This window comes from Sebastes umbrosus, chromosome 9 (genome assembly GCF_015220745.1).
Source record: "Sebastes umbrosus isolate fSebUmb1 chromosome 9, fSebUmb1.pri, whole genome shotgun sequence".
In the NCBI taxonomy this organism is placed as follows: domain Eukaryota; kingdom Metazoa; phylum Chordata; class Actinopteri; order Perciformes; family Sebastidae; genus Sebastes; species Sebastes umbrosus.
The window spans coordinates 8140174-8159778 of NC_051277.1; the positions used below are offsets into that span (position 1 = coordinate 8140174).

Here is a 19605-nt window from a genome sequence, read left to right on the forward strand (position 1 = left end):
TAGATTCAGTTTTAAACTGCATTGGATTTATATTGTGTGTCTGTCTTGTCTTGTGAACCATATAGTGTTACCTATCAGATAGTTCTTACAGTATTTAAGCGTCTTTGAGATTAATATAAAGCGCTATATAAATCCAATATATTATTATTATTATTATTATTTCCTTCTGCCATTTTGAAAACATTTTTAACAGATTTTTCCTGTGGCAAGAGTATTGATCTTGTTGTTTTTCGTATATTGTAAACATTACTGCAGTGGGACACAGTATATGCCAGTTTTCACTTTTCTGAGCATACCAAAAGAAATTTCTAGACACCAGGGGCGGTATTAAAGAAACTTCTCAACTTGCAGATCCTATCTTAACCATTTGGTAACCATGGTAAATAGGGTTAGGATCTGATTTAGGAAATAGCCATTACAAATGAACAGTTCCTATGTCAATGTTACTAACTTAAGATAGGAAGAGTGAATTACACAAGCATCCTAACTTCCCAAAACCTTAAATAAACTCTCCTAACTTTCACCTTTCCACCACTTTTCTTCTCTTTGGACATAAGAGCTGCCTACCTCTTCATATCACTTGTCAGTGTACTTATTTTCTTTTTGATGAAAGAAAAGTATGTTTTAATGAAAAAAAACAACAGTTACAAAGTTGTTTAGCTCAGCGAGATGAGAAAAAATAGCGTTGGTTGCTAGGTAACCGACATAAAAGTTGATAAAGCGATGTTGGATTGAGCATTTAGGATTTCCTAACCTGAGATGAGATGTGAATCTCAGGGTGAAGTAAGATAAATTAGATAGGAGTTGCTTCTGTAATACCAAATTGTGGAAAAACCTATCTTATCTTCAGACTTAAGACAGGAAGTTTCTGTAATACGGCCTCTCGTTGGTATTAGGGCTGGGCATATCACCAAAATCTTCTTTCCCGATAGACATTTCATATCTCGATAACGATATATATCACAATATAGCATGTTTTTGAGTAATTCAATAAATTAAAAGTCTATATGAAATAGCCATGTGGTAACGCCTATTTTTTTTACTCGTGTCAACTAAATACTTGAGAATTAAAAGTACTGAGTATTTTCTCATTTTAAGAACTTCAGTGTAAAATTTAATTGAAAGTTTAGAGAAAAAAATAAATAAATAAAGGCCCAGCCTTTATCACAATAGAAACAATATAGAAAAACAAGACGATCGACATTTTTATATTGTTTTGATGATTTTTATCGTCATATTACCCAGCCATAGTTGGTATGGCAGTAAAATCCATTGTTGTGTATACACGCCATAATGTATTCTTCATCATACAGTATTTTAAACTTGGCGAATACTCTATATTTACCTTTTTCAGACTTAAACTGATGAAACTACTGTTTCATAAGGAAATCCAGAAACTGGAACTGCTGCTGTTCCTCCCGATTCTCTCTCTCAGTAATTTTCCTCTCTCTCGTCATTCAAAACGGAAGGAGCTCCCTCGTTCACCAGATGTTTAGTTCTTATTGCTGTTCAATCTGTCATCTGCAGTGTGCTTTCTATGTTATTTGGTGGGATTAGTGATTTTATCTGTTCAACATATTTCCACCAGTATCGTTCACTAAAGGGCGATTTTTTCGATCTGTTTCAAATTGTGTTGTCGTGATTCTGCCAAGAATCCTTTCCTGAGAAAAGAGGTCACCTTACGTGTAACTGGTGTCTGTTCTGCCTATTAACTGGGACTCCCGCTTCAGAGTGGGATGTGCTGCACTGGACGTCACAGCATGAAGTCCTCGTGAGCTAAATCAACATTTGGTGAACTGTTTTAAATAGTTGAACACATTTATCAATTTTATGACTAACACTTCATCAGGGTGAGTCCTCGCCAGTACCGGGGCTTGAACCCAGGTCATCCAGTTTCTCTCTACATTCAATTTGATCCTGCAGCCCCAGTGTTAGTAATATGACCTTGGGAGCCCAAATGTGTGGTTCAGATTTAAACATTGCACGGAGCGAGAGGCACTAAAGAAGCATTTTAATCCATATCATTTTACTCTCAATAGACCCATGCTAAGTCCCGCCACTCGAACACAGACTGGCCAATCATAGCGTAGCATCAGTCAGCTCTGACCAGAGTCTGACAGCTATACGGCTCTTCTCCATAGAGCCTCATGCAATTTTCAGACTGGTTTTGTGGATTTCGAGAGGTATATATAAGATATATTTACACTTTATTGACCATACAGAAAACATTTTTTTGTACATTTTTAGCATTTTTTTACAAAAAACTTTGAAGTAATATCTCAATAACATAAAGGCATACAAATTATTACCTTCAGATTTCATATACTGTACACTACAGGTTAAAATCCTGTCAATAAATATATTCTTTGTCTTCAGGAAAACAACCACAATATCTCTGGGGACATTATGTTCTGAATGCAGGGAGGACCGTACATTAATTTCTATGTCTGACTCACTTTTCTGCAACTACTGTACATGTTTCCCCCTGTGGCAGAGCTGATGTTATTTGGATTTTCTGTTAAGTATTTCTTAGATAAAGGGATTTTAGATCTTAAGTATCATGTATATGGATTTATTTCCAAATCTGCTTGATGGAAGCAGCTGGGAGTTATAATCCACTGTGGGCAAACAAATGTCTGTGATCTTCAGAAATGTCAAATTATAATGTGAAAATGTGTTTTCAGTTGATGGCTATGTTATAAACAGCATTGTTCTTCTATCCTCAGACAATTTAGATAATCTGCCAAAGCTGAATGGGTGTCTAATAGCTATTTTGCCAAACTTCACCCCTCTAGTACTGTCAGATCTATCAATGTGACTTGAGGATGAGACCTTTTATGCAGTTTTTCAGTCAGACAATCAATCAGACAGAGGTCAGGGAGGAAATAAGGGAGTCCTCTTCACCGTATTCACGCCTCGTGTGAATGCACCGAAGACCTTTTGTTGTTGTTTCTCCGTTTCCGTCCTTTCCTCCCTTTCCTGGCTTTCCTTGCTTTCCTCTCTCTCCTCTCCTTCCTCTCTTTCTTCTCCCTCCTCTCCTGGCCTAGTCATAAACAGTTGTCCGGGGAGCACTTCCTCTCCTCCTCCAGCAGGGGGCAGGCTAACCCGCTGTTGGCTGAGTGCATTATGATGTAGCGCGTGCGGTGCTGCACGCCTGGGTCTCCACACTTGCTTTTGCACAAGCCCCAAGGAGACCACAACGACACCTCGCAGTCCAGAGGGGTATCTGCAGCGAGAGATAAACACATCAACATTTAGGCTGGCTGGTTTGCAGCGTTATTTCTTCTTGCAAAAAAAAAAGGCTTTCCTCTTTTTTCAATACATTTATTGTTTGTAAGTGGCAGATGGTTGACATTTGTGAGTTTCCTTTAATAGGTTTGAATGGAAAGGGGAGGAATTAGTCATGAGAGGGAAAACCACTGCAGTTCAACTCTTATTTGTCTTTAGAAAAGTGAACACAATAATGAAAGGGAATTACAAGAAATGGTGGCGTGCTGTGTGTGCAGCTCTTTATGAACCCATAGCTTCTCGTTAGAGATTCTTGGCAGTTAGTTGCGCTGCTGGAGGTACGTTTAATTATGACTCTTTTTAACCTTCATTTATTGGGTGAGTTTTTGCTGACCGTGCTTGCTTTTTGTCAGTTTAGTCCTGCCTCAGAGTAAACAGTGTCGAGCTGCAACGCTTAATCAATTAGTTCTCAACTATTAAATTAATTGCCAACTATTTTGCTGAACGATTAATCGGTTTGAGTCATTTTTCCTAATTCCAGCCTCTTAGATGTGAATATTTTCTGGTTTCTTTTCTCCTCTATGACATTTGAGGATGTCATCTTGGACTTTGGGAAACATTGATCGACATTTTTCACCATTTTCTGATATTTTATAGACCAAAAAAACTAATCGATTAATCGAGAAAACAATCAACAATGAAAATAATCGTTAGTTGCAACCCTAAAACAGTTCTACCACTTAATGACTCAACTTCAGCAGATTATAGGGATTTAGAGCCTCGCTAAAGGGCACCTCAACTGTAATACAGGGAAAAGTAGCTCATCATTGAAGTGTAATGTTTAGGGCTGTCAATCGATTAAAAGATTTAAACGGGCTTAATCGCATGATTGTCCATAGTTTTTTATCTGTTCAAAATGTACCTTTAAGGGAGATTTGTCAAGTATTTAATACTCTAATCAACATGGGAGTGGACAAATATGCTGCTTTATGCAAATGTATGTAAATGTTTATTATTGGAAATCAATTAACAACACAAAACAATGACAAATATTGTCCAGAAACCCTCACAGGTACTGCATTAAGCATAAAAAACATGCTCAAATCATAACAGCTGTCACCGTGCTGACTTGACTATGACTTGCCCCAGACTGCATGTGAGTGAGCATGTCTTTAAAGGGGAGACTCGTGGGCACCCATAGAACCCATTTTCATTCACATATCTAGAGGTCAGAGGTCAAGGGATCCCTTTGAAAATGGCCATGCCAGTTCTTCCTCGCCAATATTTAGTGTTAATTTGGAGCGTTATTTAGCCTCCTTCCTTGCAGACAAACGAGTATGGCATGGTTGGTACCAATGGATTTCATATGATGCCAGTATCTTCACTTTAGCTTTAAAACTGAGATAAAAAATTGCAAGTTGCATTAATGCGTTATTATCGCTTTAACTTTGACAGCTCTAGTAATGTTACATCATGTTCTTTCTTTCTTCAACCTGGTGAACTTGCTGGGCGACCTCAGCCAATCTTGTTGTGAGCTTCCGTACAACTGATATGTATCACAGACTTAGTTGTCAGTTACGTAAAAGTAGAAAAGCAGAAGGATGGGAGGCGGTACGGAAGCTACATGGATGGACGGTCGGATGGAAGGATGGAACAAGTCAAATTTCCCTTCACCTTGTGTGTCCATTAAGGGCAGAGGGAAGGTTAACGTGATACAGTGCTGTAAGAAGCATTTATCTTTCTGTATTTTACAGATAGAACAGGTGTTTTCTAATCTGTAATGAAAGTTGTTGCTCAAGCCCTGGGGAGATGCCATAAAGAAGATGGAGAGATTAATGGAGGGAGGAAAGGATAAACAGACAGAGGGTTAGGATGGTGCATTGGGATCAAGGCAGGAAACCCCAACAGACTCCTGGAGCCTCTCTGTTGTTTGTTGATGGGTAGTCAGGGGAACGGACTGGTAGTCTGTGATGCTGAGTCAAACCTTCACAGTCACCCTGAACACTGAATCTGATTACTGCTGTCAGCTCCATTGCCAGCTCGACACGCTATCTATCTCTTTTTTTTCCCGCCCCAAAAAACCTTTCCAGGTCAAGTCATCTGTTTAGATTTTCTGTGGTGAAGTATGTTTTTATAAAAGGTTATTTTCCCCCTCCTTGGAGATCATCAGTCACTCAGACAGGTTGTTTGACTACTGCATTGTTGGCTTTACTTCTAGTTTGACACACTCTTCGTCTTCATTTTTCCGAGCCCTCGTTCTATTCTTACTTGCAGTTGGGCTTTTTATTTTTACTGTTAACCACTAATCTGTACAACAGAGAGTCTTAAATTTTAACAGTCTGGGAACCAACATTAAATAAACCCAGCTTCACCTTATGGATCCATATCTTGTTAAAACATACGTGTCTGCATCCTGTTTTGGGTCGCGACCAAAACGTTACTGTGCAGAATTTCTGTGTTGTTTTTCTTCTTAAAAATGCATCTTTAGAGTTTTCCACTGAATGCCAGATGTGCCGCTGGCATCTTTTGGTGCCCTGCCCTTCGCTTGGCTTCTCTGGTTTCTGGTTGGAAGTAATTGAGTTTGTGTGTGGTCTGTAATGGTTCCCAAATGCTCTCAATTGAGTCAGCAAAAGACTCAAGCTCCTAGCATTGGGTGAAATCCTACATCTGTTCTTTAGAACGCACAATTTAGAGCATTTGTTTTCTTTTAAATGTGTATATTGTTTGATCAGTGCAAGTTGAATGGAGAGAGGCAGATTAGTGAAGGAATGATGGATGCAAACACTGTTTACATGTCGATCATATTGTGACGGCTATGCATAAGTGCAAGTTGTTGTTTTATTTATGGTATACCAGCAACATTTTTGCTACTGGACATTTTGGTATCTTGTGGAGTTTCCTCGTAAACAAACAGTGTTATGTTTACATTCAGTGTTTCGTACCAAATGTGATTGTATGTATCTTTGAGGCCTAACAAACCATGTTGATTGCATTTCCTTCCTCATAAAACATCTGCGAAGCTAATTTTTTGAATACTTAAAATCGTTTGTTTGCTAGCTTGTAGTCTTCTTCTTTCCTGCCTTTCCTGCCACTTTGTTATGCTCTGAACAATACTGTCGCCCCACTGTTGATCAGCAGAATAGTATGAAACTGGCGGCAGGAATTTGTATAACATTGCCTGCGTATTTGCACGTGTGAGCCTTGTGCCCGTGCAAGATAAAAAAGAAATGGGGACCCACTCTGTCGTAGTAACTTCCCAGAGTTGTAAAACCTTGTCTCTTACTATTATAAACTTTCGTGCAGTGTTTTGGCATCTCATAAACCTTTAAATGTATGTTACTCAACAATAGTAGTACAAATAATTACAGCACCATTCAGTTTTTTCTTTTGGTTTGGTTTCTGTTGTTACTGATTACTGTTATCATGAAAGCTCCTTATCCTCATCAACATACCACATTTTAGCCAGTGTGAGTATCTCTGCTCCTCAGACTTACTTATGAGCGTGTCCTCGATCTCGTTTCCTGTTGGCAGTAGGTTGGACTGCGTCGGCTCCACGGGCAGGCTGATGATCTGATTGGTCTTCTTTATCTTAGTCAGCGTTACCTTGGCGATGGGCGGCAGGTGCTTCACGCGGGGGTAGTAAAAGGAGTTGGCAGGGTGGCTAGGGAAGGAAGAAGTGATCTGTAGAGGGGAAATGGACAAGGAATAGCAGTTAATAGTGACATCCTTTTAATTATGTTAAAGAAATACATGATTTTTGGCAAGGAAGATCTTTGTGTGTTGAGTATTTAGGGTACTAAAGTGTTCCAAATGGTGATAAAAACAGTTTATACTGTCCACTATATATACAGTGTGCTAAAACGTTGCATAAGTAGAATGAACAACGCCTTCAAGGCATTTGTTTTATTGTCTGTTGTCAAATTGATTTGATTTTGCTTTTTGTTTATATTGTACACAAAAAGTGGTATAAAATAATATGCACTTCCTTGTCAACACTGGTTTTATCAAGCAACGTTAAGTTCATGTCCCTGTTCACGCGATTAGTGATTTCTGGCTTTGGATTGATGGTTGTTGTTGCTCTTGGCTCAGTCTGGCCCACCTGTGTGATTTTGTCCTGTGGGATGGTTTCAAAGTTGGGAGAAGAGAAGGTGAACCCGCTGTCAGTTCCTGCGTCGTATGGGAAAAGCTCCAGCGACACATTCTCTTTCCAGTGGTCGCCGTCACACAGCTCAACGCTCTCCACGCCCACAAACCAGTCCGGGCTGGGAATGAGACGCACGATAAACGACAGCTGCAAACAGAGAGGAGGAAGTAGACCGTGGGGAGGGAGATGGAGCGTAGAGAGAGAGAAAAAAAGAAAAAAGACAGGGAAATGAGGAGGTGGGTCGGAGTGAGAGATGGAGATACAGAGAGAGAGAGAAGGAGAAAGACGTGGATGGGAAAGAGAACAGAAAAGAGTTACTATTTTGTCACCATATATGATTTGGTCTCAGTGTTTGTCAGTGGATAACTGTTTGACCTCATGTTGTGACAGTTGGGGTAAAGCCACAAAGGAAGGAGTGGGTTATTGTGATCTGACGATGTACAAAAGATTAGACAGTAGTGATTGTGCTCTAGGCAGTTTAACGATAGCTTCTGGCTAATGTCACTTATTCATCAGCCCTGTTTTGGACTAGCGTTATCCATTGCACCCACTTAATTAATTCAGTTTTGTCTTGTATCGCAAATCTTTTGTAACAAATAGAATAATAAAATGCATCGGACTCAGTGTGCAAGGTTTCTGTCTGTTATGTTTTTTATTGGATGGCGGAATAAAAAAACTCATCCAAAAAGTACAAACTTTGGTATGCAAAGACCTTGAGTCTTCAGCCCCCACCAACACTGACTCAAATGACTATATGAAGCTCCCTCTGGAGTCACAAAAGGCTTTATACAACTTTTACATATGATGTGCATAGTTGAGTTCCCCTTTAAATCAACCATATGTGATATGTATATCATCTGGTAAGTTCTTTCACTGTTATAATGTGTTCAATTCGATGCCTGTATCATCATACTAGGGATTCATAGTCTAATAACTCACCCACCTCCGTACATGTGGTGTTATTTAAGTACCAGAGAGGGCTACAGTTTTTTGTTGGTGAGCATCTTTTGTCTCCAACTGGCCTATTTCCATTTCTCTCACCTCCAGACACACTTTCTCGTCCTCCTCTCCACTCTGTCTCGTCTCTTGTCCAAACCTAACATTGTGTTTGGTCAGACGTGTCCCCGACTTAATGACCTACCCAGAGACTCATCAGTAGGAAGATTAACAGCCAAATCCTGCAGGGTTTTACATAATTTATAGAGACATAAATTAAGCTTGTTACATTTCGGAAGCTCTCTTTAGGGTGCAGCATATGGAAAAAACAGTCTGGAGCTGGTTTTATAGTAGCATTAACTGTTTTGCTGCATCAACCTACTTAAAAAGGCACAATGTGGCTCTTTCTTATAATCCAATGCTTTTTATGATTAACTGTTAGCAGTAGTGTGACAATTTATTACTTGGCTAAAAAGACACTTGGTGCATTAAATAAAAATGTTAGGTAATTTAAGTTTATTTAACAACCCTAGTCTTATTTTTATAGTTTTGGCTGTGGTTACTCACAATTGTAGTGCTGAGACATGCAACAACCTCAATGGAAATACATTCACAATAGAATTCACAGGGGTAACCACACTCCTGATCTACTTTAACCCAGGTGTGTGAAATACTTACCTGGAAGTTAAACAACAGTTAATACACCCAAAATGTCCATAATAACTGTACACTGCTCAACTAGTATTGTGGGTCAAAGTTGTACCAATTAGGAACTCTGCAAGGTGCAATGGATTCTTACAACAAAATAATAATTCTTACAAAGACTTCCATTTTCACTACTAAATAATCTGTTTATGAAACGGTCAAACTGGAAATCTGCATGATCTGTCCACTCGGTTGTAAGATTGTGTCTATTGGTAGTAAAATATGATTATATTTTATAAGAATGATGGCTACAGCTACACATGAATATAAGGAAAAAACTCTCTATTGTCACATAAGAGCTATGATTGGCAACATTTTTAAGAAATACTTTAGCCCTCTGACCTTAAAGAAAGCATCACCTTGTTGTACATATTGAACCACATTGAAGACCTCAATGCCCCGACCCAGACTGAAGGAAACCAGGTGTTTAGAGACTTACATAAGAGTGCCTGGCGAAGACCTCAAACTCGGTGTTCGTCTGGCCTGTGCCTCCCGCAACAGCGGGAGCGGAGAGGATCCCATAAACACTCTGGATGCGTTCGCCGGCCGCCTCTACTTCCTTCATGAGCATCCAGGCCTCGCCTTTCTCCGCAAACTCCCTCAGTCCATTGCTGGCAAAGCTATTACGCTGCCACATGTGGTAGTCAGAGCTGTGGGTCACCCCTAAGAGCAGACAGAGACGGAAATGAAGTTAGTGGTTGCAGCAGGTATCAGTCTGCAGTCAGCAGAGAGATATATATATATTAACTGCATTAGTCAGTTTATATCTCTGCAAAAGGATATAAAAAGAAGGATTTTATTTCTTATTTGTTGACAGTTAATGTTTTAGGTGGATTATTGAGATTTCACCTGTATTGACACAACAATCGGTGGCATTCAATGGGAAGAAACATTTGTCATTAACTTCCTGTATACTGATCTATCAGGGTATTCTCTGAAGGTAGTTTTCTACATTAGCTACCTGTTACTCACCCAGTATACTGTTATACACTTGCTGCCAATACTGTGACCAATGAGAATACAGTTTTGACACCAGCTTGATGTGCACTTACCAATGAGGTTTGACCACTGTGCAGGGGGACGGTAGACAGGAAACTGTTTCGGGAAAGCTGCCCGCGTCCACTTGCCGGAAAACGTTAGCTTGTACTGGGCCGGTTCTGAGGCCGTGCACATGGGGACGTCAGTAGGAACAGGCATCGAATGAACGCTTTGACCAAGTGTCAGCATCATGACCATCAGGTGGTAGAGTGCCTCAGAGATGGAGAAGATGTTCGTTGTGTTGTCCATGATGATGAGGGCTGATTTGGGGGAGGATGAAGGACCTGAAGGGGAGGACAAAGAAAGGAGACAAGTCAGTAACTTTTCTATCAAGCTGAGTCATCCAGCTGCAAATGTGTACAGGTGTAATCGCCCCATAGGTGTGGACGATATATCGAATATACCTGATGTATTGCAGCTTGTTCTACGTCAGATGTGGTAGATGACTATATCGCCAACATTGAGTGTAAATATTGACGTTTTTTTATGAGACTAGCTTTGGCGTTTCACTTCTCTCCCACAGACGCACTCCTTTGGTATATAGAGGGAAGCAGGGAACAGGGAAAGAGCCTGGAGCGAGAAGAAGTGAAGCGCCAAAGCGAGTTTATACGTGTTGAGGTCGGAAAAGGTGATGGAAGATGCCAGCCTCCACTTAAAAAAAGATGTTACCGCTTTTAATAATCGCCACGGTCTCTGATCATATGAGACATACCGGAATTTGAACTGCCCGTGGGAAGAATGAACATGCAAGAGCCTGTCCATTCTGGATAAAAAAGCTCTGTTTTTGCACGCCACTTATTCCTACGATTGTTGTCTCTTGTCTCGTTTCTCCCGTGCATCAGAATGCACAGATTTTATTGGCTGAGTAGCATCACGTGAGAAGATCTACAATGCATGCACTTGGTCTGTGAGTTTCCTGGGCCGCTAAACCAGAGCCGTAAAGGCTAGAAAAGCTGCGCCGGTTAAAATCGAAATTGAATAACTCTCAATAATTTATTGGTTATAGGTCATATATATATTGTATATCGCGATATAGCCTAAAAGTATCGAGATATTATTTACAAGCCATATCACCCAGCCCTATACTACACACTTTTTCATACTTTCTGCTCTGGTGTAGCTACACTCCAAGAGGTCTGATTTAGGGTACTTTACCAACTGCTACCATAAACATTTATTCTAAGGATTCAACTATTTTAGTCTGCCAAAGAGTATTTCTTTGTACACATTCTCCACTCATTTTGACATCAGTTGTCCTGTCAGATCTTGTACATGACAAGACTGACAAAGAGTAGTGTTGAAAGGGCAAAGCGTCTGGCTTCAGCATCAGCGTCGAGTTTAACAAGTGGTTCAAGTGAGTCACTCACTTAAAACGCTCTCAACTGTTTTTCCGCTGTTTAGACTTGTTAACTAATTTAAGCAGTGTGGGATTGGCAGATGGAGCTCTTGCGTTAATTTAAGTGCAATTGGTGAAAGTTTGGTGTTTGTTGTAGTTACAGTCTGGTGAGCTGCACATTTCTGCCTCAAAGAGTAAAGCTGACTTTCTCTAACTTTGGATACGTCCTCATATCATCCCCAGCAGCTACATGGAGCTCATCCTGCAACCTCCCTGAACTCTTTCCCTGGCTCTTGACTAGTTTTCTCTTTTAACAGTATGATTAAAAAGTCTTGTGGACAGTTCCTGATTAATGGGGAGCTAAATGTTCCCATGTGGGACATTCATTTTCTATGAAGCACATCATAGCAGCACATCTTTGCCTCTAAGAGGTATATACATGAATCACATTCAAATAGAGTGATGTGCAGTTTGCATAATCAAGTAGACCACTTGATATATCAAATTTTGCTTAATGCATAGTTTATAAATGCGTGGACTTGCTGTTCTTACAAAGATTTGCTCTTAATCTAATCATTTTTTATTAAATGAAAGTGGATGCTATTGCAATTTACATATTGTCACAAAAGTAGAGCAGACATGTGCATTTCACTGCAACACCAATTCCTCCAAATATAACACACTGCATCCATATAAAATCTGTTAAATCCACACACGAGTCCAACACGTGTTTGCTAACACTATCTGAGTTTGTGATGATTGCATACTATTCCCTGTTACAGAAATAATTGGCACTAATTATACATGTATACTTGGTAGCCCTATATAACATTTGCATGAGTGTAAGGCTCTCTGTGCTGTCATGTGGCGACAGGATGGAGATGTGGTGCAGAAGCTACTCACTGGTTTTGCTCAGGGTTCCAGATGAATGGAGGGCTGCAGCAGATGAGTGGAGAGGAGAGAGGCTGGAGGTGAGGAGAAGGGGAGAGGAGAGCGCTGGATGTGGCTGTCGAGAAGAGTGACTGCGAGCCTCCAAGTCCTCTTTCTCCTATTTATGTCCTCCAGGAGGTTCACCCCTCTCTTTCCCTCCTTTCTTCCCCCTCCTCCCCCCTCTTGCTCCACTCCCCCTCTTCACTTTTCTTTCTATCTGCTTGTCAGTGACTTCCCTGCCCCCTTCATGCCCTTTGACTTTGGCTCTCCTTCCTCCACTCTCCTCCTCCTCTCTCCTCCTCTTTTTAAGTAGCCCATTAACTGGCTAATGTGTTCAGCAGTTCTGCATGCGCTGCCAGGGGTCCTGTGCAGCTCCATGGGTAGGGTGTCATTTCCCAGTGTGATACTGTATATCCCTATACCTGCAAATATGACTAATGAGGCTAATAGTGTATTTCTAGAATTCTCTAACGTCTCTTGGTCACGTTTTTGAATTGCAGCTGAGCTGCTAGATCCAATCCCAGCGCTGCTTTTTAACTCACGTAGGAGGTTATACTGCCTGTGTCACAGTCAATTTACATAACTCCTTTGATGTGTTTTTTAAGGCTTCATAAAGTCGGCCGAGTTGAGGTTTCATCCAACAAAATCTCGAGGAATAATAGGCTTTAAGATATAAACACACATTGTGTTTGATAGAACTGGGTCAGGATTTAGCAGAAACCTTACACCTTCAAAAAGGTGTGTATATTACTAATGAACCTGGATTATTACAGGACACAATCAGTGATTTATTTCATTTACTTCAGCATTGAAGAACAGAACCACAGATTTTTGTTTTTTTTAATTTTCAACCATCCTGACAGCAGTTCACTTCATTTAGTCATTGCTAATTATGATTTTTATTTTATTTTCTTGATTAACCAGTTTCTTTTTTGTCTAAAAATTTCCAAAAATAAGAAAAGATACCTTTAACAGTCTCCAAGAGCACGAAATGAAGTCTTAAACTTGCTCTTTTTGTCTGACCTGAAACCTCAATTCACAATGAAGTACAAATAGAGAAAAGTAAAAGCAAAAAACTCTAGTTGCAGATACATTTTCTCTTGATTGATTAATTGACTAGTCTTTCTACATCGAAATGCAGTTGCACAACTTATTTGGAAATCTCTTTGGTGGTGATGCAATGGACACTCCCAGCATTTTAGATTTCAAAGTTGATTCCCAAAAAGAGTTGTACATGTGAACTACATTCTGAAAATCGAAAGATAAGCCGCCTTCACATGATTTGCTCTTCGCTCACCACGAGGTAGGGTGCAGAGTCTTGCAGAGGCAAACCACGTCACAGGTATAATATGTGTTCAAAAAGTGCACAAGGAAGCTACTTCACTGTCTCTAGGCCACAATAACAGTTGTAGCTGTTATTGCATTGGTTGTGCTCTGCAAGGTCAGCAGCAACTGAGGTCAAAGTGAAAATCATTTTTACTTTGAGCGCAGCGCTTGGTGGCAATTTCGATCTGTACGCCACGCCAAGGGTAGTGCTTCCACCTAGTCGGCCGGCACCGCTCTCCCCATTGGAAAACAATGGCAGAACCAGCGCAGAGTGATTTTACCACTGATCATGTGTAGGCGGCTTTAGACAGAGCAAAGTAGAGCAACACCCGAATATTCGACTATTCAGATATTCGTTCGTTTGTATTCGGTTTTCCAATTTTGGGATTGGGATATTTTTTTTGTTTGTTTTTTTAACCCCTTTAGGATTACAAACATGCATTAAACACACCAAACCTTTTGGGAAAATGTTTTTTATTGAACAACAATACTATAGAATAACAGAGTCCTTAAAAATGAAAGCCTTTAATTGAATCGAGGGGCACAAGTTGCAGCGTTATGCCATCTCTCTCAGCTGAGAGCAGAGAAATCTCTGGCTGAGTCCTTCCCGAGTCATGTTATGGAGATGAGCCAAGTCAGAGCCCTCGCCGCCGTTGCTTGTGTCGGAGGAGTGCGCTGCAGGTTGAGCCTCCACCACCCACTTCGCCGAAGCTTAGAATATTCGCTGTTGCTTACTACCAAAGCTCCGAAGCCCAAAAAAATGGTATTCGGGACAGTCTTAGATCAATGTGACATAGTCATTTATTGCATAACAAAGGTTGCGTGTCAGCTGCTGACTGTACAGTTGAGCTGTTGAGGCAGGTGTATTTTTTACAAAAAACTCTTAACTTTGTACAGCTGTTACCACAACAAACTACATTTTTATATTCAAAGTGAGGCCCACAGCAATGCAATAAGCAGTGCATTAAATTTACAACAGATTATCATCGTTTTGGCTGTAATGTCTTGCAGTCCTCCTCACATTTTTTATACAAATAAACACAAGAAGTAAACAAACTCACAAAAACAAACATCGCTACAGGCAAGAATTTACGGCAAATGTGACCACAAACACTTGTTCTGTAGAAAACTCCAGTTCAGGCTTGACATGAACAGACGATGCAGTGTCTCCTGAGTGTTTTACAGTGTGTGATGTGTGACTTGCAGCTGCAGTTTTCTCCCAGATCCTGTGTTGTGAGTCTTTAATCTCAGAGCCAGGTTATGGAGGGTATTTGTGTGTGTGGAGGTCGGGGGTGTGGTGCTTGACTTACTGAACCTGGAGGTGGCAGACAACACTCCACACACACGTACGTGCAAATACAAATATGTGCCAGGATGCTGAATCAGCCCACATCTAATGATTTCCATCTGGTCACGTTTCTTACAAACACAAACTAACACACCTACACACACACAGAGCAATCGCCCTAAATCTACCTCTCTCAATTTCAAGGATTTATAGTTTAGACTTCAGAGTCCAGTCTGCTTTCAGTCAGTGGCATTTGAAAAGGGAAAGTTAACTCCCAAAATGAGAGAAGGAAGCAGCTTGAGCAACGGGGGCTGAAGTGAGTGGTTTTCACTTTTGGTCCTGGGACACAGAGTACTGCTGGCTTAATTCATGAGGACACTGCTGCAGCATCCTGGATCAAGCCCCTCAATCCCAACCAAGCCCTGGTCTGGTGCTCTGTTGCAGACCTCCGACCCTTTGAATTGCTGAATTGCCCCACGGGGATCAATCAAGTTATTATGAGTAGTAATAGTAGTAGTAGGTATTTTAATGACATTTAGACTGGTAGACCTGCCAGTAGACAAAACAGTCTCCTCTCAAGGTCCAGTTACACACTGAGGGGCGAACTCACAAAGGATGGATTGCGGCCGTTGATAGCACCATGAATTGTGCATCACTTACAACCGCAATCTTCCCCGTCTCGAGGTCCGATTCACAAAAAATATTGCGCTAATGATATTACAGTGCACACACGCCCATAAAGTTTGAACACAGTAGAACAATGGCAGAGAAAAAAAGCTAAATTTTCAGACCACAGGTCCTTACCGACGAGGTGCAGAGATGTTCCTCAACACTTTAGGCTAGGAGTTTAAGCATGACAGAGAGAAATGCCTTATAAATTCACTTCAGTTACCACCAACTCTCTGAAGACGCCAATAATTTCACAGTAACTGCGTGTGGATATTAGTACTGATCTTTGTGAGTTGGACTGTTTTTGCAATGAGGCTCATTTGCATAGAAAGGGGCCAATTTTGTTCCAAATGTCTGCATATTACCTACATTAATTTAAATATGTGCAAATATTACAGGAGCACAGAGACACTATTTGCTTGGCAGCACAGTTAGGGGTGCATTTTACCCTTTACGGGTGGTTTCTTATTGTTTTATTTGTACAGGTCTAGCGGCCGAAAAAGCCGCGCAATCCTTTTGTAAATTTGCCCCTCAAGTTTGCTCGGTTGTCATGGAGCTGTCAACGTTTGAACTTGTTCATCAGCTACATTATTCTGAGCACTTTTGGAACTTTTCATCTTAAAAGTTGATCTTCACAGTTCATTCTTGACTTTGAAAACACTATATTTATTTTATCATATGTAGGTATGTCAGTTTCGGTTAATTATGCTTTCGATAGCCTGACACCCATCAACCGGTAACTAACCGGTTAAGTTTTAAGAAGAAAACCTTTCCTTTTACTCCGGCACTCCATTGTCCCAATAATCTTTGGCGCCGCATTTTCGAAGCGCTATATCCATCCAATTTTAATGTAAATTTATTGTCGCATTTTGATCAGGTCAGGGGTGCTGCGATCGACCGGCCACCGATAAGCTGATATTTGTTCTAAATAGTTTGATTGGTGGTTTCTATAAAGGCCGATCAGAAGAGCCAATCAGATGATGCATCGGTTCTGAATTGAAATGTTTACAATAGCCTACTCATTTATCACCTGGCGCCACGGACTCGGAGCTTGCGGCGGTGCGTCCTGTCTGAACAGCTCCATTGGTTAACATGTTGAATCAACACATAGGCCATAAATTAACCTACAGTCCGACATGCGTAACTGGTCAAAAATGTTCTCGGTGGTTAACTGATTAATGGTAAACCGTTGACATGTCTAATTTCTAAGACATTCTAAAACCTAAATATATAAATATTTGATACCTTGCTGCCTGAATGTGAGTGAATGTTGAATCTGTACACTGAAGTCACACTTCCTGCCTTATCCCCTGTTATTGTTTGGGAACTGTTGTTGATCCAGAGAGACGCGTGACCAACTCTCATACACTATCCACGGCCTCAGCTTGTGTTATTTCATTATCGCCTCCATAACTTCACATGTGAACGATGGCCTATATTTTTGCTTTATGTTTTCAGCATATGACTGGAAACGTAAAGGCAGGTCTTAAAAACACGCTGGAACCGGTCTGAGATGATGCCGTGTTTGTGTAGGAAAGTGACCAGTCGTATGTTGTTTAAAAGGAAGCTGTAAAAACCTGGGGAGAGGAATATAGGTCAGGAAACACCACCAGGGCCTCTGGCCAAAGAGGCCAGACTGCTGCGGCACGTGTCTGCTATAACTGCAGTTAACTGCAGTTGGAGTTGAGGATGTGGGTACGTAATGTGGTTGGAAGCTGGCAGCACTATTGGCTTCCTATATATTTCAGGGGTAATAACGATGATGTGTGCATTGAAGGGGTAAATATACTATATCTCTACATCTGGCTGTAGTCTGGTTCAGTATAATGGCTGTGTTCATGAGACATAATGCTTCTTAAATGAAAAAAATAATTTCGTTGAAGCATTAAAGGAACAGTATGTAACATTTTGGGGGATCTATTAGCAGAAATGGAATATGATATTCATAACTATGTTTTCTTTAGTGTATAATCACCTGAGAATAAGAGTCGTTAATATCTACATAGGAAGCGGGTCCTCTTCACGGAGTCCGCCATGTTGCACCGCCATGTTTCCAGAACGGACAAACCACACACTGTTAACTTCTCCTGCTTGGGCTTGTGTGTATAACTCCTATTGCGGCTGCTCTCTCTCTCTCTTGCTTCACCACTCACTTCCTAAATTTAAGCAAATATCTAATTAGTGTTAATCGGCTGATTGGGATGAATATTGAAAATGAAGTGTCCTGAGTAACCTGCATTTCCTACAGTTATTCGTAACACTCTTACGGCACTGGGAGGTTCAGAGCCAATATGAACTGATCTGACCTGAACTGATGAAGTGTCTGAATTGGAAACAACCTTTGGCAAAATAAAAGTCTGTTCAAATGTTGGTTTTTGTAGAGTGCTGCTCGTGGTGCTTCTTACATAATTCAAAACTTGACTCAGGCAGTACAAGAAACCCCTTTTCTCCTAGTAAACATGATGACGTATTATTGTGGACGAGCCTAAGTGGAGGCAGAATAATTATCTTAACACGTTAGCAAACGCTAGCTAGTACGTTTTGTTGGATTGTTTTTTAAACAATGGCTGAAGCAAATACGAGTTTCTCTGAATATATACAGTCACTCTTTGAGACCGTGAGGGTTACTGGAGGAAGTTAACAATAACCAGCGGGACCAGATTGGCTGACCCCTACACGCTGACACAATGTACACGCCTGATAGAGAAATCAAGCAGCATAGTAAAGAGGAACTGAGGGCGTATAAATCTTTGGATGCCTATAACTTTCCTGTAGAAAAAGTTGGCAACAGCTGCCTACACTGCAAAGCAACCCAAAAAAATTCATTCAAAAACAGTCTTACAATATCGGCGTTTCAGAGATGGAGAGAAAATGTTGCTACAGTGGAAGCCGCTTATAGTGATCACGTCTGTCCGGGTCAAATTGATAACTATAAAACCAAATTTGTTGTTGTTATGCATCATTTCTCATGCAGATAACCTCTAATTGATATTTGTATATTTATTACATGAATACAAAGTAACTAAACGGACCGCTTCGCTATTTATTGGCTCTTTTCCCTCACCGAGGGTGAGGCATTGCCGTCTTTGGCTGGCTTTGCAGCGCGAGCGTGCATGCTGAACGTCGTACCTTTGCCGGGGCTCCTCGTTCTCTCACCCGGTAGCGGCATGGAGGGAGACGGGCGCTGGCCTGCACGAGCTGCCAGCGCTGCGGTGCCGATGAACCGGTCGGCAGAGTTTCACTTTGGGGGCATTACGTGACGAGAGCGACTTCGACCTCAGGTGCTTTCCCCATGCACATTGATTTTTTATTCAGAGAAAATGATTTTCATTTTCCCGTCATGATTTCAATATGCCAGCCTCAGGTATCCAGCCCGAAAGCAGACGGTCCGCGTGGCAAAGAATCACAGGTGTAAAGTAAAAAACAAAACAAAAATTCAACTAACGTTAGTCTAACGTAGTTTTAAAATGATTTTCCATATGTATTCATGCATGAAAAGACCCATGTTGAGCACTCTAAGCAGACAACCTGATTACTATAAGCAAATTATTTAAACAGCGTTTGTATAGGAATGATTCTGTCCCAAACTTTTTGATCCATAAAAGTGGTTGATCACTGTAACCGTGATCACCACAAGCGGTTTCCACTGTAACAGTTTAGCTTCTGCTAACCGCAGCCAAAGACTCAGGGCTGTGGCTACTGTTAGCAGAAGGCTAAACCATTAGCAACATTTTCTCTCCGTCTCTCTAATAGCTTAGCCTTCTGCATGAGCGGTGACCTCACCGCTGCGGTGACCAGCACCAGCAGTGACGGCTGAGGTTAGCTGAAGGCTAAGCTAAACTAAACTATTAGCAGCATTTGCTCTCCATCTCTGAAACGCTTCACCGAGATTGTAGCTCGTTTGTCATCTCAAAGGTATGCGATAAAGTTTAAAGTTGGAGCCATACTCCTTTAGATTCTGGCACCCAACAACACAGCAAGATGACATTTTCGAAGTGTAACTTT

At 40.9% G+C, this 19605-nt stretch overlaps 1 protein-coding gene and 1 long non-coding RNA gene across 3 annotated transcripts in view; one reads left to right on the forward strand and one right to left on the reverse strand.

The window, feature by feature from the left end:
- The window catches only part of LOC119494856, a 91140-nt gene that overhangs the window by 7878 nt on the left and 63657 nt on the right, over positions 1-19605 (forward strand). The gene's annotated exons all lie outside the window — the stretch shown is intronic.
- Positions 2191-12699, reverse strand: spon2b (spondin 2b, extracellular matrix protein). Of its 2 annotated transcripts, XM_037781036.1 has the most exons (6): positions 12291-12699; positions 10066-10335; positions 9453-9676; positions 7328-7519; positions 6723-6909; positions 3048-3226 (listed from the first exon to the last, which is right to left on the reverse strand). In XM_037781036.1, exons 2-6 carry the CDS (start codon positions 10298-10300, stop codon positions 3048-3050), a joined length of 1017 nt encoding a protein of 338 aa, XP_037636964.1. In that variant the 5' UTR covers positions 10301-10335; positions 12291-12699. The 2 variants fall into 2 exon arrangements, with proteins under 2 accessions (XP_037636965.1, XP_037636964.1); XM_037781037.1 differs by lacking the exon at positions 12291-12699 and having other exon boundaries at positions 2191-3226; positions 10066-10300.

Excerpts from the sequence above, each read along its gene's own strand:
- spon2b (XM_037781037.1), bottom strand. The coding sequence starts at position 10,300 with ATGGACAACACAACGAACATCTTCTCCATCTCTGAGGCACTCTACCAC. Across the intron at positions 6,910-7,327 it reads CACAGGACAAAATCACACAG|ATCACTTCTTCCTTCCCTAG; the intron begins GTGGGCCAGACT and ends TCCCCTCTACAG. Across the intron at positions 3,227-6,722 it reads GATCGAGGACACGCTCATAA|ATACCCCTCTGGACTGCGAG; the intron begins GTAAGTCTGAGG and ends CTCTCGCTGCAG.